Source organism: Triturus cristatus, chromosome 1_1 (genome assembly GCF_964204655.1).
Source record: "Triturus cristatus chromosome 1_1, aTriCri1.1, whole genome shotgun sequence".
NCBI lineage: Eukaryota > Metazoa > Chordata > Amphibia > Caudata > Salamandridae > Triturus > Triturus cristatus.
Window position 1 is genome coordinate 149,534,004 of NC_140579.1, and position 22,446 is coordinate 149,556,449.

General features: G+C 46.6%; 1 protein-coding gene across 1 annotated transcript in view; it reads left to right on the plus strand.

Moving 5' to 3' along the window:
• The window catches only part of LOC146869866 (protein TANC2-like), an 869,459-nt gene that overhangs the window by 307,063 nt on the left and 539,950 nt on the right, over positions 1-22,446 (plus strand). Inside the window, 2 exon segments of the mRNA XM_085640656.1 lie at positions 9,746-9,931; positions 10,867-10,960. Coding sequence (XP_085496782.1) covers positions 9,746-9,931; positions 10,867-10,960 — 280 coding nt within the window.

Sequence of the window (22,446 nt, forward strand, 5' to 3'; positions counted from 1 at the left end):
TAGTCCACGTCATGGAGATGACCCAAAAAATAAACCTACCATCAATCCTGGCATCTCTAGATGCTGAGAGAGCATTCAGTCAAGTGAGCTGGGGGATTTCTGGATGCAGCATTAGATACAATTAGTCTGAGAAATAATATGATGCGCTGGGTATTGGCCAGTTTTAAAGTCCCCAAGTCAACTAGCAAGGTAAAAGGTGGGAAAACAAAAGATTTCTCTATCCACATGGGGACCAGGCAGGGGTACCTGTTCTCACCCATCCTTTGTGACTTGGTGATAAAGCTATTAGGCATAAAAATGAGAAACCAAGGCACCATCAAGGGAATACCATTTGCGGAGGAAAACTATATGGCCGGTTTATTTACAGACACGTATTCTATCCCTGGCAGACTCCGAGAGCTCAGGAGCATTGAATGAATTAACAGACTTTCAAAAAGTCTCAAGCGTTAGGGTATATTTTCTAAATACAGATATTCTCAATCTTACATTCTCGTAATGCAAGGTGTTAAAACATCTGTTCCAGGCTCCATTCAATTGCATATCTGGGATTACACCCAACAAGGAGGGTGGAAAGTTGGAGAGCAAATAACTCCCCCAAATTAGTCACATTCAAGAAGTCCAACAAAGCAGGGACAAACTTTATTTCTCTCCTAGGGGATTTCCATGTATAGTCATAAGCGATGAATGAATAGTCCCGCCCATGTGCGGGCACCCCGGAGCACTTTATCCAAATATGTTCTTAAGGTATGAAGTTCTCCTTTCTTCGGAAGGCCTTGAAAAAGTCACCTAAGAATGCCATAATGCAGCCTAGGAAAAGGCCACAGAGGTCAGAGTTCTTCATCTTGTAATGGCAAAAGAAGGGACTGTGAGAATATATGCTCTCAGAAAATATCTTTTTTGTAATAGCACAGAAAAAGAACCTTCACAAAGCCGTTTGCTATGAATAGAAAGATATGAAGGAGTGCCTCACCCTGTAGCCCATAGGCTGCCATTATAAGTATAGAAAAAGAAAGCTGTGCCTTTAAGAGCAGAGAGACCACCAATACCCCATCATGCTCAGCCAGAGGCAGTCACCTCAGTTCTTTTTTACGGCTCTTTCTGACAGGACCCTTGGAGCATTGAACTCGACCTTCTTAGGTTTTTCTTCAATTTAACTCTTCAAATGTCATTGCTTTTTGCTTCACTCAATGTCTTTTGTCCTTTTCTGTGAAGCAAAGTGTTTTTCTCTGAGGCAAAATGTTTTTTTCCTTTTCATAATGCCATCTCTTTTCGACAAATGCCCTAGGCGTGGCAGAAAAAAAGCTAAAACAGATTCTCATGAAGTCTGTATTCTGTGTTTGCCTTCCTCTCATCTTCCTAGCTCCTGCAAGACCTTCCCCAGACGTACCCTGTGTGACAGGGAGAAGATTTGCCTGCAGGGAAGAGAAGAGAGAAGAAAACAGCAGGTAACCAGTGGGACCTCTGAGCGAAGGGGAAGAAAATCTCCCTCCAGAGCTCTTACCTCAATCCCCAGTGAACGTGGGAGGTCTGAGAGGCATTTATCACCCAGAAAATGCTGACGGTCCCGATTGACATCGCGGAGGTCGCCGTCGAAAGGAGGTAGGGCGCCAACATGCTCACTCTCATTGACTGGCTCGACATCGAAGAAACGCCGACGCTCAACGTCGAGGACCACTAGAACGATGGCGAGAGCCACTTCACACCGTTGACTGCCGTCGAGACAAGTGTCGACATGGAGGGATACTGACTCACCGTCGCCTAGAGATAGAAGGTCGACGTCGACAGCTAAACGTTGACGCCGTGATTGGTTGACCTCGAGAACTCGCTCTTCGTTGAGTGGTCGGTGTTTGACGTCGATGAGTAGATCTTCATCAAAAAGTTGACGGCGAAGATCGACGTCAAAGGAATCATCGACATCGAGCCGAGGAAAGACATCTACATTAAGAAGAATTTCCTCCTCATCAGACTCTCATTCCAGATCTCCTTCATTGGTGGAGATACCTGAATCTTTCACCCCGGCATCACCTGCACCTGTTCTTTCAGGGACTCCTATTCCGGCTTTGCCTCCTCCGCCTCAGCTTCCAGTACCTCAGCGTCCTGTGACTCCAATAATACCAGCACCGGTTCCTCTTGCGGCACCTTGGAACACACCGGCTCCTAGAAGTTCACGTTCGAGATCGCGCCGTTGATCTCGACATGGGCACTCACAATCCTCCACTAGATCACGGCATTCATGGCGCCACTCTTACCACATGTCCAGGTCACGTTCACGCCGTACCACCATAGAGACACGTCCTCCTCTACTAGACTGCTCTCCTACATTGTCCGATTCACCACAACCTTGGTCCTCTCTGATAGATGACATTAATACCTTTCAAGAGGTCCTGGTTTGTGGTGCTACTAAACTGAACATTCCTAAGGAGACGCCTACTCCATCAACGTCTGTTATTTTTTAAACACTCCATCAACGCACAGCGTCTAGACCGCTACAAGTGTCAGGCCTGCCCATTCCAGCCATGGAGTTGTTCCTCACGCTGGTGGCGGCAAAATCTGCACCGTCAAGGCTCATCAAAAAGTACCGCCCACCCGAATTGGATCCTCTGTTGTTAAGGTCTGATCCTCCTCCTGATTCGGTGGTAATTCTGGCTGCACGAAAGTCTCACGCTACTTCTCCATCAGCAACATCTCCCCCCAATAAGAAAAGCAAAAAGATGGACTCATCAGGACGCAAGCTCTGCAACACAGCAGCTACATCAATGAAAGCAGCCAGTGCCACGGCCCTCTTGTGACGTTATGATCGCTCCTTTATCTTCCACTTCGCAGACCACCTCCCTAAAGAACATAGGCGAGATTTCCTAGAATTAGTGCAAGATGGTGCAATGGTCCCCAATCAAATAATCTGCGCCGCTGAAGACTCCTCGCTGCTCATGGCTACTGCCATGGAATATCCCTACGTCGGCACGCATGACTGTGCTTAACATCTCTAAAACCAAAAACACAATTACACCTACAGAACTTTCCATTTTCTGGCTCCACTCTTTTCAGTTCACACGCTGATGATGAGATGTCACGTATGAAAACATAGATGGATACCTTAAAAGCGGTGGGGCTAGAGAAATCAAAAGAACAGTGACGCTCTTTTTGCCCCTACCATCGACGTTTCCCTGGTCAGACCGGCCCAAACCCCTCAATGGCAATCAAACAGATCACAACAATACCAGCGGCCTCACCAACAGCGCAGACCGCAAAAAGGTCGTAACTCCCAACAAACAACTCAAGGAGGACGACAAACTGCTGTACTGAAACCATGAATCCTCACTTCCCCCTCTTCTGTTATCCACTCCAGTAGGGAAAGCCTTGTAAATTATCTGGCAGAGTGTAAAAGCATCACAACAGACGCCTGGGTCTTGAATATTGTCAAACATGGCTATCGTCTCAGGTTCACTGCCCCACCTCCTTCTATCCCTCCGAAGGTATCTGCGTCTCGCCTACAGCTCTTACAGGAAGAAGTCAACATCCTGTGCCACAAAAAAGCAATCGAACCAGTCCTGCGGAACCAACGCAGTCAAGGTATCTACTCCCAATACTTTCTAGTTCAGAAGAAAGGCAGACTCGAGTTCAGGCCGATTCTCGACCTTCACATCGCAAACAAGTGAATCAAAAAGGAAAAATTCAGAATGTTGGCCTTACATCAAATTTATCCACAACTTCAAAAGGGAGACTGTGCGATAGACCTACACGACGCCTATTTTCACATTCCAATAACAAAGTCTCATCGGACGTTTCTCAGGTTTGTCGTGGGACACAATCACTACCAGTTTGCGGTTCTCCCATTCGGCCTCAAGTCAGCCCCCAGGACATTTTCCAAATGCATGGCTGTGGTGGCAGCGCATCTTTGGAAACAAAAAATCTTTCTATATCCTTACCTGGATGACTGGCTCATTAAAGCTGCCACCTTCTCGGAAGCCCAAGAACATTTCCTAAGGACGTGAGATCTGCTTTATCGCTTGGGTCTACATGTCAATATTCAAAAGTCCACGGCAATGTCTGTTCGGACTCTACATTACTTCGGAGCTACCATTGACACACCACAGGAAAAGGTGTTTCCTTCGGAGGAACGATGGTTATCCATTCTCCAAAAATGTCACAACCTTCAGCGGCTAACCCGTCCATCAGTACGCATAGTCTCCTCTACCCTCGGCTCGATGGCCTCCTGCATATTCCTGACTCCCAACGCTTGCCTCCATATGCGTCCTCTCCAGGAATGTTTAGAGGACCAGTGGAACCAATTCACGGGGAACTGGGAGGACAAGATTACAATATCAACTCAAGCAGTGGAATCTCTTCAGTGGTAGCGCTCCCAGAAGAATCTCTTGTGCGGAATGCCCTTCCACCCACTTCCGCCAACACAGACAGTAGTCACAGATGCTTCACTGCTCGGCTGGGGAGCACATATGGACCACTTACAAGTACAGGGTCTTTGGTCCCCCAGAGAACAAAAGTATCACATCAACCTTCTAGAACTCGAGCAGTACACCTGGCTCTCAAGGCTTTTCACCCATCATTCACGACCAACAATACAACCACCATGTACTACCTGAACAAGCAGGGTGGAACGAGGTCCAGACATCTGTCACAAGAAGCCCAATCGATTTGGCATTCGCTCCTTGCCAGGAATCTAACATTGGTGGCGGCTCACCTTCCAGGGACCCAGAACATCCAGGCAGACGCACTCAGCGGGGTTCTCGACGACAACCACAAGTGGGTTCTGAACGAAGAAGTCGCGGAAAGTATTTTCAGTCTGTGGGGCACACCTTCTATAGATCTGTTCACCACAAAAGAAAACAAAAAATGCCATGACTTCGCCTCCAGAGTTTACCATCGACGATCTCTGGGGAATGCCCTATGGATCGACTGGTTGAATTAATTTCTTTACGCTTTTCCTCCAATACCATTAATACTTACAGTCCTGCAGAAACTTGTGTCCACAACAGCCCAGATGATACTCATTGTCCCAGAATGGCCGAGACAACTGTAGTTCCCAGACCTTCTTCACCGGTCTATCCGTCCACATCTCAGCCTACCTTGCAGACTGAACCTTCTCACAAAGTTCAAAGGCCAACTACTACATCCCAATAAACAAAAGTGGTTCTGTCGGGTTTCTGATTACTTCTGTTAGCACATTAGGTGTCACAAACGTAAATCAAATGCCTAGATGCAGAAAATATTTATTCAAACAATAAGGCACATGACTCAAATTGCTGTCTACTGTGCACGTTTTATCCAAATTATATCATTCACGTTCTTTACACATATATAATCACGGCTGTCAGTACAAATAAAATATCACAAATAAGTGGTGGCCAAGTGACATTGGTGCTCAGTGCTCAGTGGTGTGCAATATATACAAGGTGGTGAAAAATTCTGCACTGACACTGCAACGGCGTTACAAGACACATGCCTGTATCCTAACGTCATGCTTTGAAGGACCAAGCTACTTGTTTCCAAGACTATTACCGCCTGGGCCACATCCCATTGCGCCACCAGGTCTCGGTCCAGGATTCACTCTGGTCCTTTTAAGGCTGTCCTTCACCCCTCCCCGTCCCGTCCTGATAAAGACCCACTTTTGACTACCAAAAGGAGCATATACTCGGTCGAAACGTCGACGACCACACCAGGCCAAGATCGTCCTAAGGCTCTTCCCAAAGAAAGAATCATCATCCAGCAGAACTATTGTATTTCCCTATATCATCTGGCCCATTACCCACTTGTATACATAATTTTTCACTACCTTGTATATATTGCACACCACTGAGCACTGAGCACCAATGTCACATGGCCACCACTTATATGTGATATTTTAATTGTACTGACAGCCGTGATTATATATGTGTAAAGAATGTGTATGATATAATTTGGATAAAACTTACACAGTAGACAGCAATTTGAGTCATGTGCCTTATTGTTTGTATAAATGTTTTCTGCATCTAGGCATTTGAGATACGTTTGTGACACCTAATGCGCTAACAGAAGTAATCAGAAACCCGACAGAACCACTTTTGTTTATTACGATATACCCAGGTTCTGAGGGACACAGGGTCACCCCATTTTTTGTACAATAACTACTACATCCCAGCATGTCATCCTTGAGTTTGGCAGAATGGCTCCTGACATAATTCAGTATGTTCATTTCAACGTGCCTCAAGATTGTATGGGCATCCTAAAGGAAGCAAAGCGATCATCTACACGAACAGCTTATGCCTTGAAATGGAAGCGATTTTGTATTTGGTGCTCTTCTAACCAGTTTGATCCCACTTCCTGCCCAGGAAGAAGCTATCCTTCCCTATTTATTGTCCCTCGCCAAATCGGGCCTTCAATACTCTTCAATAAGAGTCCATCTTTCTGCTCTTAGAGCATATAGGATAAGTCCTTCACAAATCTCTTTCTTTACAATTCCAGTCATTAAGGACTTCCTAGAAGGGTTAAACAAGGTTTTTCCTCCCTTTAGACACCCTTCCCCTCAATGGGAGCTGAACATAGTACTGTCTTGTCTCATTCTTCCTCCCTTTCAACCCATCCACAAAGATTCTTTACAGCATCTCACATGGAAAACTGCTTTCCTAGTGGCCATTACATCAGCAAGGAGAGTTAGTGAGATTCAGGCTCTTTGCACTCATGAACCTTACACGGTGTTCTATTCCTCTAAGGTAGTGTTACGCGCACATCCCAAGTTTCTCCCTAAAATGGTCTCAGATTTCCACGTGAATCAAACCATTGCTTTGCCCACATTTTTTCCAAACCCTTCTTCTCCAGTGGAGAGGTCTCTCCATTCGCTGGACGTAAAGAGAGTATTAAAATTCTATTTGGACAAGAATAAAGCCATTCGTAGTTCTCAACAATTGTTCATCAATTATGGTCCAGTTCGCACAGGGTTAGCGACTTCTAAACACTCAATCTCTAGGTGGATTGTCTCTTGCATTCTTCTCTGCTATCAACTAGCCAATAAATCCCTTTCTGGTAGGCCCAAAGCTCACTCTACCAGGGGTAAGGTGGCTACTGCTGCCCTTATGAAGAATATCCCTTTAGCAGATATCTGTAAGGCAGCGACATTGAGGTCTATCCATACATTCACTAAGCATTACTGCCTTGACACAGATGCCAGAGCGGATGCACAAGTAGGTCAAGCATCCCTCAGGAATCTTTTTTCTTAATGGGATTTCACATTTGGTACCTTTCTGTCTAATCCACTGCCTTAGGGGGATGAGCTTGCTATTCTATTCATCGCTTATGACTATACATGGAAATCCCCTACGAGAGAAGGTATAGTTTCTTAATTGTAATTCTAGTTCTCTCGTAGGGGTATTTCCATGATAGTCATAAGCAGCCCCCCCCTCCTCCCTGGTGGAGTGGACACATTATCTCATGCTACGTTTACTATCAGGTATCTATACCCTTGAAAAAGAACTGAGGTATGTGCCTCTGACTGAGCAATGATGGGATATTGGTTGTCTCTCTGCTCTTAAAGGCACAGTTTTCTTTTTCTATACTTATAATGGCAGCATATGTACTACGAGGTCAGGCACTTCTTCATATCTTTCTATTCCTAGCAAAAGGCCTTGTGAAGGTTCTTTTTCTGTGCTATTACAAAAAAGATATTTTCTGAGAGCATATATTCTCACAGTCCCTTCTTTTGCCATTACAAGATGAAGAACTCTGACCTCTAAGGCCTTTTCCTAGGCTGCATTATGACATTTTTAAGTGACTTTTCAACGCCTTCCCGAAGAAAGGCAACCTTCATCACTTAAGAACATATTTGGATAAAGTGCTCCGGGGTCCCCGCACATGGGCAGGAGTATTCATTCATTGCTTATGACTATCATCAAAATACCCCTACGAGAGCACTAGAATTACAGGTAAGAAACTATACCATCTCCTGGCTAAGGCATATAAATATGTTTAAAAACTGACCACCAGTGGTGTACTTATTTAATCCCTACCAGTAACCATACTGTTAGCAGGCATCCAGACGCGTCAGCGCCACCTTCAATCATGTGTGTGGCCAGAAAGAAAGCCCCAATCTAGAAGAAACCTTTACTGTCATCTTTAGCTGGGGATGTCTATCTTCCCTTGTTCTTGCAAAACATAGGGCAGCCTATTTACGCATAATATTAGAGTGGGCAGCTAGAAAATCCGAGAAAAAATGGATGTTCATGGATAGGGCGGTAGCAGGTAGATCCTTTGCTAAAGAAATCAAGCCTCCAACAAAACACCTATGTAGCTTTCTCATCAAATCAACTCTACAAGTCTGTAACCAGGTTGCAGTGACGGGTGGTTTGACAGCTTCCCCTCACGCTATGCCTCCACACAACACACCGGAGTTCTCCTTGGCAATGGGTAAAGGGGACTTTCGAAAGTGGGAGAAAGTCGAATGTAGAATCCTGGCGTTAGGTCATTCATTCCAGGACTGTAAACTGCAGCTTCAGATCACAGAAAATGAGAAGCTGTAGTATTGGCAAATTGGGGACTGGGCTCTTCAACCAGGTACCCTTAACACAGCCACAGGGGGGCATACGCTCTTTGATAAACTAGATTTCAAACACATGCAAAGCTTTACAAGACAGCGAAATAAGGCATAGGTTTTTCTACCAAGAAAGATGGGAAGAAGATGTAACAATATACATATCAAATGAGAAATGGGAAACTCCATAGTCAGATACTCTCTGAATATGTAAAAACATCATCCAAAGAGAACCAGACTATAAATTCACATATCAGTGGTACATAAACCCAGAGGCTGTTCTTTAATATCTCTGATTACTCCTGTAGATGTGGTAAGAAAGAGAAGTTCTTTTTGAATATGTAGTGGAGCATGCATGTGTATACAAATGTATTGGAAAGATGCTTAACCATTGTAAAGATGCAACGCTGGTTGACCCATCAGTTTGTACATTCGGACTGACAGCGGACAATAGCGTGAAGTATTGCTATTTCATGAATAGGCATTAATCTCACATGTTGGACAAAATAAGGAAGCACCACACATATTCCCTTCTTTGTTCGAATTTGGCGCTTTAGCCTTGGAGAAAATAACAAGCAACCTAAACAGTCAGGATGTTTGGGTTATTGGTAGAGGCCGCTTTGTGGCTCAGACTGAAGCTGAGGTGTGGTCGATACCACAGAGTTGGATGGTGAACTCGACGTGGGAGGGTTTTGGAATGCGCTCTCGGCGCTGTCTTCTTTCTGTCAATAAAGGCTTCGGGGTCCCCTTTTGTGAGTGAAAGGATTAGCCCTTATGAAGGTCACAATTCCTTAAAGAATGAACAATGTGTACAGGCCTCTTTTTCTCGGGGTTTTCTCATGGATGTGTTTCTCTTCGTTTGGAGATACCCAGACCTCAGAGGGCAGGATAACAGTTGGTACAAAAGGTCTTTAAAAAAACAGTCTGGCTTGTCTGTGAACAGCAGAGGAAAGGAGCAGGTTGTTGCTTCTGTGCGAAAGAAAACTTATATGAGAGCAGGTTTTCCTCTCTGTCTCGGATTCTACAGGCGGAGGGGCACCGCCGAAGGGCAGCGAGCTCACAGGCCGCGCATTTCCATTTGGGATACATTAGTTGGATCGTTTGATGAACTGCTGCTGGGATGGGGAAGCAAGAATATGTGGAGCCCACACTGTCTGTAGGTGTTGCTCTTTTTATAAAACGAAGTTTTAGTTTTATCACTTGTTGATGTGGTTCTTTGTTTCCCAGGTGGATCATTTGGATAAGAACGGGCAGTGCGCGTTGGTGCACGCAGCCCTCCGAGGCCACCTGGAGGTGGTGAAGTTCCTGATTCAGTGTGACTGGAGCATGGCTGGGCAACAGCAGGGGTTGTTGAAGAAGAGCCACGCCATCCAGCAGGCCTTGATCGCTGCAGCCAGCATGGGCTACACAGAGGTAAGCGGGACCTCCTGGCAGGAGTCCACCAGGTATCATGGAACCACAGGTGCACGAGCTTCACTGTAGCTCATGATGGTGTCATGTGGTGACCACTCAAAAAACCTTTGCTATTTCAACTTTTTTTTGCATTTCAAGATTGGTTTATTCGCTATTGCAAGAGAATAATGCAACGTTTTATAATGGCACTGTTTATAATCTGGTAATCAGCATGACTAGGAGAGTATCTACATTCCATTGCAAACCATTACGATAGTTTACATTTCTGTTCCTGATTTCATGTAATTTGATTTGGAATTGTCTCCATTACAGAGTTCCTGTAACTGTGCTTGTCCCCGGTTGCTATCAAAAGTGTTTCAAGTGTGTTTTCTTTGTAAAATTAACGCAGGTGGCCAGACTTCTGTAGTTATAAGGAATTCAGAAGTATTAATGATAAGTTATCATTTATATAGCAGACGTCGCAAAGCGAGTTATTGAGTTATCTAAATAATAGATATTATTATCAACCTCCATGATACAGCTATATCGACTTTGCAATGATGAAAGGAGGAGTCCGCTCTTTTGAGATTTGAAAGCTGTTTGCAAAGGCCAACAAACCTATTTTCTCAGGTAGTGCTGTTTTTGGTCATCCTGTGCACGGGTAGTGAGGGCAGTATGTGGATGCGAATTATTTTTAGATGTGCTAGATGCTTACTGACAGATTTAAAACAAGTAAGAAATTACTAATATTAAGCTCGGTTTTCTTAGAAACTGAAACAAAGTGAAGGCAGCTCCATCCTGTATTTACTCCATGAATTTGTGTGGCAGGATCTCATTATTTTCTGCTATGTAGGCATTGTTTTGTGCTGTGCTCCACAATCAAATCCAGTTATTCAGTACCCGCTGAAGATGGTGCAGCGCGTGAGGAGAGTTCTAACGACCTGCCTCTCTTCCAGATTGTGTCTTACCTGCTCGATCTTCCAGAAAAAGATGAGGAGGAGGTGGAAAGAGCACAAATCAACAGCTTCGACAGCCTCTGGGGGGAGACAGGTAACCTCTGAGTCCCGTACTTTATATATGCCACATGCACTTTCATGTCTCAATGCACTTTTGCAAGGTTTAGATAAACAAGCGCAACATAAAACCCTTATAAATAAATGTGTATTATCATTGTGTTCTAGCTCCGCGCTGCACTTTCTTTACGAATATAGCGTCAGGGTACAGATAGAAAACTGAACCGCCAAGAGCGGCATGAATGAAATGAGAGAAGATAAAAATGATCCCCCCGAAAACTCCAAAGTGGTGGTAATGCAAAAGGCAAGAGAAACAAGCAATAATACGAATGTTTTCATCTTTTTTTGCCCTAAGATATGTGCTTTTTATTTTTCGGTCTTTATGCAAAAAGCTTGAAAATTAATACTCTGCTTTTGCACTCCTGTGACGTGTCTGTCAGATGTGATGCCAGCTCTCAGATTAATGTTAATTTGCTAAACAACTGGTAAATTAATGAAAATAAGTAAAGCAAGGATTGAAAAGAGGGTACATTTCATGTCTTAGTGGAATTGAGAAAATACGGATTTTGGAACAATGTCTGTTTTTTGCACAACATAAGACAGCAAAGAAGACTACATATAGGCCGTGGAAGGAAAAGGTTGGGGGACCAAGCGGCCCACCAGTTTATATAGTAAAGAACCCTATTGGATCTTTGCTAGTGCTAAGTTGTAGCTAAGGCAGTGAGACCAGTGTAGATGTACTTTAGGAATTAAAGGGGATTCCAAATCCTGTGGAGGAACTGGCCCAAAGGAGTAGCCAGAAAAATTAAAATACCCTTTTTCAATCATACCTTCAATGTCATCGGGTGAATGAAGCAAACAAGCCCTACCCATTCTAGAAGAGTTAGGTTCATTCCTCCTATGGCCATCTATCGCTCCTGCCTTAAAGTCTTTCATCCAGCCATCCGTTTATCAAACCATCTTATCACACTTCCTTCCATCTATACATCTTTTCTAAACCATTCTATCTATCCAGCCATTCATCATTAGTCTTTTACCATCCTTCTCAGCATACTCCCAACCATTCATCCATCTTTTCACCCATCCATACATTATTTCAACCATTATTTCACTCTCCTTTTATCAATCCACCCATCCACACATTCACCCTTCAATCCATGTTTCCATCTATCCGCCCATTCATTCAACCTTTAATCCTTCCATTCTTTCTCCCATCCATGCCCATGTTCTTTTTCCAATACATCCATCCGTCATTTCACGTTTGCACCCATCCTTTCATCTTTTGGCCATCCTACTTGTAACAGGTTCTTCCGTCTTCTTTTTGTATGTCCTTTCTTTCTCTCTTCCTTCCTGACCTTTTTCTGTTCCTCTCCCTCTCTTTTCATTTCTGTAGCTGGGCCTCCTTTACTGGGATTGGTTTTGTCTCCCTCTTCTTTGTTTTGGACAGACAGAAGAGGATCATAAATTGTCAGCGTTTTTAGTGTCAACTTCACCCCAGCTAAAGCGGGGCATTCACAGTGCCACTGGGACTGAGTGAGGATCCTTGTGGAACTCAGAATTTGAGTTGGTTTTTGTAGCTCACCTGTTGAGGTTAGGGGTCCCAGTCTTCCCTTACCTGGATGGCTGGCTCCTTAAGTCATCCTACATCTCCAGACTACAGCGGACCTCCTGCACTCGCTAGGGTTTACGGTCAACATGCTGAAGTCACACCTGACTCCTTCTCAGATGGTCCCTTTCATTGGAGACATTCTGCGCATGATGCAATTTGCACCTGCCCTCCAGATTGGAGAGTCCATGACATTTGGTTATAATCCTAAAGTTTCAACCTCAGTCCTTGATTTTGGTGAGACTGGCTCTGAGACTACTGGGTCTGTTAGCTTCCTACATCCTGCTGGTGATGTACTCTTGATAGCATATGTGGGCTCTGTAGTGGGATCTGAAGTAGCAGTGGGTGCAGCATCAGGGGAATCTCTCTGACCTGGTCCAGATTTCGAGGGAGGCTGCAAAAGATCTGTAGTAGTGGTTACAAGACCGCTATTGGGGCAGCAGCAGACCTTTCTCCAACCAGAGCTGACAGTGGTGACTGATGCATTACTTCTTGGCTGGGGCAGCCATCTGGGGCAGGTGGAGATCTGAGGCCTCTTGCCTCTGCGGAGACTCTGCTTCACAACAGTCTTTTGGAGCTGAGGGCGATTCACTTGGCATTGAAAGCTGTCCTGCCATCCATCAAAGGGAAGCTGGTCAAGGTGTTCATGAACAATACTACTGCCATGTAGTACTACAACAAGCAGGGCGGAGAGGGGTCATGGACCCTGTGCCAGGAGACTGTGCGCCTCTGGACATGGCTGGAACGTCAGGACATCTCTAAAATGTCAGGGCGGAAAAACTCAGCCTTCAATACCTCTTGGCCATGGGTGGCATAGGTCTCTTTCCGGACTGGAGAGGACCATGGCTAGATCTATTTGCCACCGTTGAGAACATGCAGTGTCCGTGTTTCTGCGCACTGGAGTTTCCAAAGCAGTTCTCGCTCAGAGACGCATTCTGGTTAGACTGGAATACGGAACTCCTATACACCTTTCTGCCAATACCTCTGCTCCCCCAAGTTCTCAGGAAGATCAGAAACAACCGGACCCAAGTTATCTTGATGGCTCTGGATTGGGCAAGGAGAGTATGGTATCCAGAACTCCTGAGCATGTGCATCTGTCATCCAATTACACTACCCATTCAGGAGGATGTTTTGTCACAGCAACAAGGCAGGGCCCTGCACCCAAACCTGCATGCACTCCACCTTCATGCATGGAGATTGAGCAGTTGCAGTTGAGGGTCTTTGAGCTTCCTCCCGAGATCTGTGACGTCATCTTGGCAGCCAGGCACCCATCAACGCCTGCCATTGGGACAAGTTTGTGGCTTGGTGCGCTGAGAATGTATTGACCCAGTTTCTGCACCCCTGTCTGAAGTGTTGTTGTTTGTTTTGTCCTCGGCCCCGCAAGACCTTGTACTCTGCAAAGTTGAGCTGTATCTTTCGGCCATCTCAGTTTGTTTTGTGGCTGCTGGATCAACCTTCAGTGTTCAAGTCACATGTTTCCTGAAACATCTACAGCATATGTTTCCTTGCACAACTTTTGTTATGCCCCAGTGGGACCTCAGTTTGGTTCTTACATTTCTGATGTGTTCTCCAATTAAACCCATGCATTCCTGTCCTATCAGACTCTTGACAATAACAAGTGTCTTCCTGATGGCCATCTCATTGGCCAAGAGAGTCAGAGAGCTGCAGGCTCTTTCTGTCCAACCTCCATATACCAGCTTTTTCCCAGACAAACTGGTTCTCCGAGCCCGTGCCTCCTTTCTGCGGAAAGTTGTGACACCCTTTCATGTTGGCCAAACCATCACATTGTCGACAATTGTTTTTTGCTCCACTTCATCCTTCCTAGGAGAAAGAACGCCTTCACCTCCGGTGTCTTTCTATAAATACCATACGAAGGAACATCGGTGGAATATCAATTCTTTGTAGGGTTCACTGGGTCGAAAAAGGGAAAAGCAGTGCTGAAATGGACCATCTACAAATGGATTGTACTCTGTATTAAGATCTGCTACGTATTTGACAGGAAGCAACCGTCAGAAGGCTTGCAAACTCACTCCACCCGAGCCAAGGCTGTGTCTACTGCATTAGTTCGCAGAGTTTCTGTCCTGAATATCTTTCAGGTTGCTTAGTGGGCATCTTTGTCCATGTTTACAGAACAGTACTGTCTCATCAGTCAGATCTTTCGTGATGGGCATTTCATCCGTTCGGTCTTCCAGGCGTTTTGGTCTGAACCTATTCACAGACCCACATTCGGAGAGGTATTGATTTGGAAGCTATTCTAAGGTAAGGAGGTAAGGAATCTGCAGCTAGAAGTATCTATCAGATGAACAAGTTACTTAGCTTTCACAACTCCTTATCAAGTAGAGACTCCATCTAGCTGCAGATTCCTTACTGACCCTTTCATCCTCCCCATTCTGTGACCTGGATTTTTCCACCTAAAAAGATTCTTGTAGGTCCATAGAATCTGCACAGTTGTCATTAATCTCATGCCGTAGCTCCATGCTTCTGACTTAGAAACAGTCACAAACAGAAGTTAGCATGCTGGGGTGGCACCTATATAGGCACCGTACATGTCACTTCCATCATGGACGACGCCTATGATGCCAATGCAAAGCCATTCAGTGCCACCCACCGGTGTCCATGGGTACTGCTCAAGATTTTACGGACGCAGTTTGACGCCATTGGAATATTCTATGGTAAGGAAAGGTAAGGAATATGTGACTGGATAGAGTCTCCCCCAGATAAGGCATTACTGAAGGTAAGTAACTTGTTCAATGGCACTGTCTTGAAAGTGCCTAAAATGCTGTACAGGAGTCTTGGGACAAAGGTGCCTAGCTTATGAAACTTTCCATCCCCACTTAAGAACCTCTGCACAAGGGAGAGAACAGTCTAGACCTTGCGGAAGCAATACCGGAGTAATGCCCAGCTGGAAGAGAGGAAAAACCTGACACCTTCTGCAAATATGGATTCAAGTACTTCTGACTTCAGTTGGCACATAGGGACTAGGATGTGTTTTTCCAGGGCCTGTGGTTCTGCCCCCTCACACACACCCCACACTCTGTGGGACAGAAATAGAATAGAACTGCTGAGGGAGACCGTGGAGGTTTCCCCATATCTTCTCCAGAGTGGTTCTGCTTGTGTGTGACATCCAAAAGGAGAAGGCCTGACTCATGTCATCACACAGGTGCCTTGCAATTGAGTAGGATGCCATTGGACCCGAGGAGTACAGGCAGAAAGGGCACTGTGCCTTGGACGATCTGGGGTGCTGCCAATGAAGACCCCAGGCCAAGACAGACGCCAAGAGACAGGTCCTGGGTAAGGAGAGAGAGCGGAAAGAGCAAGCTCCTACAGAAATAAAACATTTTAGAGAACAGGAGCCCTGAAGAAGCTAGTCATGGTGGATAGGTATGGCCACCAGGAGTAAAATGACACCAAGATAGTCAAAAACAGCCCAGTGGGGCCTAAAAAGTGCCATCCATCACAGCCAGCAATAAACCCCAACCCCATGTCCTCCAGTGTCCAAGTCTGGCCAGACAGAAAGTATTGTCTCCTTGGAGCATTTGAAAAATAACCCCAGAGAGGGCCAAGGACCAGTGGGTCTGCCGGGGACAATGTCTGGAGGGTGTGGCCAGGGTGGAGGGGCCTTTACATGTCCCCTTCCGACAAGTGCTTTCATCCTCAGGGTCCTCAGTTCGTACATCTTGTTCTCCGGTAAGTACCAAAGAAGAGAAAGGAGCTCTCTGACCACGTTTGACTTATTGGGTGCCCTCCCCATGCTTACTGTGTCTTTGGGAAGCAGGAGACACTCAGCACAGCCAGCCATGTCCCACATGTCCAGTAGTACAGGCTGTAGAGAAGTATAAAAGCTGTCTGACATGCTGGCTTTTCAAAATCTGTCTCTGTGCGGGAAGCCGGCCAAGCAGGAGTGGGCTCCCTGCACAGCGCCAGGCCACTTGCCAGGTGCATAGGAGTGGCAGGGGCACACAGTCTAAAAAAAAGGAAGATGCAGTGCAAGGCTGCAATTTAAAAAAGGAAATTAATGACAAAAACATGGCCACCAGACACGGGATCGCCCTATAAGCCACTTTGGGCAGAACAGCTGAGTGGAGCACCCCATAAACGCTTGGGAGAACTCACAAATGTTTCCCTCTTTGGTACCCCAGACAAAGCAGGTGCATCACCAACAGTATACCAACAGGTTTAGGGAACAGTCAGAAGTGCAGTAGCCACCTAGAAGAGCCCCCACATGATTACCTAAATTGTTTCCTTGAGGGTCAAATTACTGACCCTCTGAGAGGTTTTCAGTTTTAGGCACTCCTCCAGCTTGGGCTTTTGCCGAAAAGACTGTTAGGTGTATGAACACCTGTAGGAGAGTAGGATCTGCTTCTTATAGATACCCCCACTGTTTGCTGATCTTTCACTGTTTATCGACTTTAGACTGGCTGGGGCCCTGCTAACCGGGACCCCAGCCTATCTGCTTCTTCTCTAAATTGATAACCAGTACTTTAGGTACACTCAAGATTGGATTCTGGGGTACCCTTATAAGCCCCTAGTATATGGTATACTATGTACCAAGGGCATAGGTACCCCAGAGGCCTACCAGGGGCTGCAGCATGTATTATGCCACCCCTGGGAAACCTTCCAAAATGACACCACAGGACTGCTACTGCAACCTGGATAAGGTGGTGCATGCACCCCTTACTGAGATATAGGTTCACTATATCTCTCAATATCACTGCACATATAAACCTATCAGTCACCCCTATGGCAGGCTTTACTAATCCTGAAGGCAGGGTGCTGGGTTTTATGTGAGAGCGTGCCCATGCATGAGCAGGGTCCCTCTGCAGCCTACGGAACCTTAATTCTGGGGTTGTTTGTGATGCAGCCAAACCATATACTCTTAAGTGCATTATAACCAAACGGTAAATGCTAACTTAGGGATGGCTGCACGGAAACATGTCGTGTTTGGTGTCAAACACCTTGGAATCATACCCCTACACCAGTAACTGATGTGGGAGTATGATCCTACACTTCAAGAGGGAGAGACATGACAGCACCGGTATACCCGGTACCAGCTAACAGTGCCCTGGCATTACAAAATGGATGCTGCCAGCCTCAGAGTCTGCCCTCCTGCTGCTGGACGAAACTCCAGCAGGAGAGGCCTGGACAATAGGTTTCCTGTCACAGGAAGGTGTCATCACCTCCCAGAAAGGCTTTAGTGTATTGCGGCTGGGTGGGTGCACTCCAATAGTGCTTTGAAGTTCAGCACTGGGGGCACATTTGGTGTCCCTGTGCATAGTCCAGTTCAAACTGGTTGCAGGGGCTACCAGCCCCTGCTCTGGCGTGAAACTGGACAAAGGAAATGGGTGTAGCCACCCCTCTTTCCTGAACCTCCCATAGGTGGGTCCCTAGAGTTTGTCCAACCCCTTCCTTGGGTATAAGAAAGGAACCCCTGGCTACAGGACTTTAGATTACACCTGGACGAAACTCTGATACTGAATCCCGGAACTTTGACGATCTACACTGAACTAGATGACTGAAGAATCCCCCTTGGAGTAAAGGAGTTACTCCCCTGCTTGGCAGGCACCAAAGACGCATCTGTCCGGTTTGCATCTCCAAAGCTCCCGCCAGACTCCGAAGAATTTTGCAACACAGGAGGTGGGTTTCCGTGGTCTCTGAGGTCGATCTATGCACTCAGCAATTCTGAGGCCTGTATCCCTCGTGGAAGACCGTGCAACCCAAACCCCTGGACACCGCGACCATTTGCAGAAGCATCAGCTTTCCAACGACTCCTACAGTTGAGCTTTGGGTTACTTGTAGCCCTGACCCCGAGCAGCATTTGCACTGAAGATTGCCCATCTACACTCCACGAGTGTTCCGTGAGCGGACCCTTTGTGTTTTCTCTCGAGGTCCCTTCGCGATGCCTGGTCCGTTGGCTGGTGGGTCCCTGTGAAGGTAACTTTAACTTTAATTGGGCTTACCTGGTTGCTCCAGATGTGCCCTGACTCGCCATCGCTTGGGGGGTCCCCAGGACCTTGCTGGTCCACACCAAAGCATCTTTGCATCTTTTCTCTCCTGCGTGGGTTGCTGTTGCCAAGGCTTGTTGGGTCCAATCTGGGCACCGACACCGCAGCACTCGACATCCTTCGTGGGACAGCTCGGATCCAGCTCCTGGTCATCGTTGACGCCTCCTGGTCCTCGTGGCTGCAGAGTCAAGCTTCACCTCTTTGCACCTGAAACACCCGACATCGGTGTGTATTCGTCTATCGTGCCCCTGGTCACTGGCAAGTGACCCAGACTCTGTCCCCTCTGCTCTAAGGTTCTTCTGATCTTTGATCCAGACCAGACACTTCTCTCCTTCTCGGCAGCAGCACTTTGCAGCAGATCGCCATTGAAATCAACGACGATTCCCGACACCATCTGACACCTATGCACCCGGCTTCCCTGGGTGAGGTAACTCGAGTACTACGGTGCTCCTGTGGGTGCTGGCCCTAGAACCCCCTAAGTCTAAAGGGGTTTGCTCAAAGTCCTCTCCTAAGTGTCCTTAACTTCTAAAATTCCAACCGCGACTTTCCCATAGAATAGTATGGGGCTCGCGGCTGTGTTCTCACACTGCACATGTCTCCCTGGGTCTCCTGTGTCACTACGTTGGGTGGTTCCTTGGGGTCCCAGCGAATCTACGTGCTCTAGACACTGTGTCTAGTCAAGTCGTGGTTCTTATACCACTTTCTTAATATATGGTTTGGTCCGCCTCTAGGGCCCATTGTATATTGTGCTATTTACTGTTGTTTTAGAACTGTATTATTGTGTGCCTTGCTCTCTAATCTCATAAAGGGATTAGTAGAGAGTGTTTAGAAATAAATACATATATATATATTTTTTTATTTATACCTTGTGTGGTTCTCCTTTCATTTAGTGATTCAGGAGGTTATAATCTGGTAAACCAAGCTGCTTTACACTCGTTCAAGACTTAGCCTGAAGGCTGCTCTCCATAGCTACCACTAGGATAGCTTTCAATAAAGGTTGTCTTTAAACCTATCATCAATAAGGGTTGTTTGGACTGGTGCAAGGTGCCCACTATAACTAGTGGACAGCATATGCCAGGCCAACTTCTCACAACACCTGTTCGTGAGTCATAAGGCTGCACTGCAACATGTTAAAAGTAGGAAAAAGGCTCATTTATTCCATTTACTTGAATTTGTAATTCTTTTTGACAATGACAAAATTAACAGTGACATCTTTACCTGTCTTATTGAATGTCATGGATATGCTTTATCAGCATTGACAAAGTTAAAAAATTAAGATCAATGTAAGATGGTACCATCTGAAGTGATTTTAATGGTGTTCCATTGGTTTATTATTACATATTTCTGCTTTTAATAATGTGGTGACACCCTGAAAAAGGCCGTAGGCCTGCCTTTTGACAACTAAACAAAATATATTGTGTATAGTGTAGGAGAGTAGGGTCTGCTTCCTATGGTTACCCCCACTTTTTGCTTTCGCTTCACTGGTTTTCGACTTAGATGTGGCTGTGGGCCTGCTAATCAGACCCACAGCCCAGCTGTTCTCTCTCTAAATTCATACTATGTACTTTAGGTACATAACCCAATTGGTAAGGATCACCTTATAGGGCCCTGTACAGTGTACCTTAGGTACCCAGGGCATAGGTGTACCCTAGGCCTACCAGGGGCTGCAGCATGTATTATGCCACCCCTGGCTGGCCTCCCATCATGGCACAACTGGCTGATCACTCAGCTGGGGCAAGGTCGTGTAATCACCCCTTGCTTAGGTATAGTATTCCTATACCTACCTTATATATAGACACATGGGTAACCTTTCAGTCACTCCTATGGCAGGCCTTAACAATCCTGAAGGCAGAGTGCTTGGTAACATGTGAGATAGTGCTCTAGCATGAGCTGAGCCTGTCTGCAGCTTTCGGAACCATGTCCTTATAGCTGTTCTATGATATCGCTTACCATATACTCTTAAAGTGCCTTATAATCCTCGCGGTTATGGTAACTATGGTTTGGCTTTATCAAAACATGTCGTGTAAGGTGTCTAACACTTTGGAATACTACCCCCACACCATTTCTGGCGATGAGGATAGTATTCCTCCCTTCTAGAGGGAGAAGACCTGTTGAAGACCTACTACCCGGTTAAAGTTAACCAGAGCCCCAGCATCACAAAATGGATGCTGCTGCCACAGACACAAGTCTGACCTCCTGCTGCTGGGAGTCCTTCCAGCAAGGGAGGCTTGGACAATAGGTTTCCTGCCTTGGGAGGTGTTAGCACCAACCCAGACAGGACTTAGTGTATTGGGGCAGGGAGGGATGAAAGAAACGAGACACTGCCTGGGGCACACAAGGTGTCCCATGCATAGTCCGGTTCAAACCGGTGCTGGGGCACTCCAGCCCCAGTCCTGGCGCGAAACTGGACAAAGGGAAGGGGGTGTAACCACCCCCCTCCCTGGTCCCACCCATAGGAGGGACCTAGCAGGTAACCCAGCCCCCCAGATTAGTATAAGAGTGGGAGCTGAGTCCATAGGACTTTGGATTATCCTGAAAAACTGCAACTTGAACAGAAACTCTGGACATTCGACTACGGAAGAAGACTGAAGAATCTCCCTTGTGGCCAAGGAGTGGCCACCCTGTGCAAACAGGCACCACCAAGCGACCTGCTGTTTGCTTTGCCCAAGTTCTACGAGGAACCGACTGCAGAGCCCGACCAGCGCCTTGACTTCCAGACTTCTCCGACCCTGATCCACATCCACAGCAAAGCTGAGATCCGTGGAGGCGACGAGAGACGTGGGACCGGCTACCTGGGAAAATTGGCTACTAGCTTTCAGCGCAGCTTCTGAGGCATCCTCGAAGTTGTGCTCTGGGGATTGAGAAGCCCCAACTCCGAGCACCATCTGCACCGAAGATCAGCCCTCTACACTCCACGAGTTCTGTGTGGGGCCCATCTGCATTTCCCTGCTTGACGTGTCTGTCCGGTTACTGGCCCGTTGGCTAGTAGCCTCAGTGACGACAAACCCTTAATTTTCCACCACTGGTTTGGCTCCCCCAGACTGGCCCTTGCTTCCCTGCGAAAGGGAAGCACCTCAGGCCTTCCTGGTCTGCAACAGAAGCAAATCCTTCATCCTGCGTGGGTTGCGCTTGCCAAGGCTTGTTGGGTCCGAACTCGACAACGACGCCGCCAACAGCAAGAGCCCTCGTGGGACAGCTCGCCTCCTGGTTCTGGTTGTCCTCGACGCCTCCTGGTACCCGTGGCTGCTGCGACAAGCTTCACCTGCATCTTCACGACATCGCCTGGTTCCTTCCTGGTTCCTTCCCGGCACCTGGCTGGTGACCTAGACTCTGTCCCCTCTGCTTGCAGGTACCCTCCTTCTTGATTCCAACCTTGGAATCCACCGGACACTCTTCACTGACTGCCTGTCAGCACCTTTTCTTCAGGCATCCATAGGAGTCGACGACGAAACCCGACGCAAGTTCACACCTATGCACCCACAGCCCGTGGGCTAGGTAAACTGAGTACTCCGGTGCTAACAAGGGTATTGACTATCCTAGGGTCTAGTTTCCAAGTCTCTAACTCCTAGCTCTTTCCGAAGTGTCCTAAAACTCTTTATTTCTAAACACCACTATTTCTATCGACTTTAACGCATTACGCGTGAGTGTTTCCACTCTGCACCTGAATCCCGTGGGCCTCCCACTGCCTAGTAACTGGTAGTATAGTGTAGCCCCAGCGATTCCCTAGGCCTAGGCCTAACCTGTGTTCATGACAGTGGTCCTTATACCACTTACTTAGTATATGGTTTGCGTGGCCCCTAGGGCCTAACTGTATTACTTACCTGTGTGACTTATGTATGCTTAAATAAGACTGTGTTGTACTTACCTCGAATCTCATAAAGAGTGCTGAGGGTATTTTGACTAGAATAAATACAT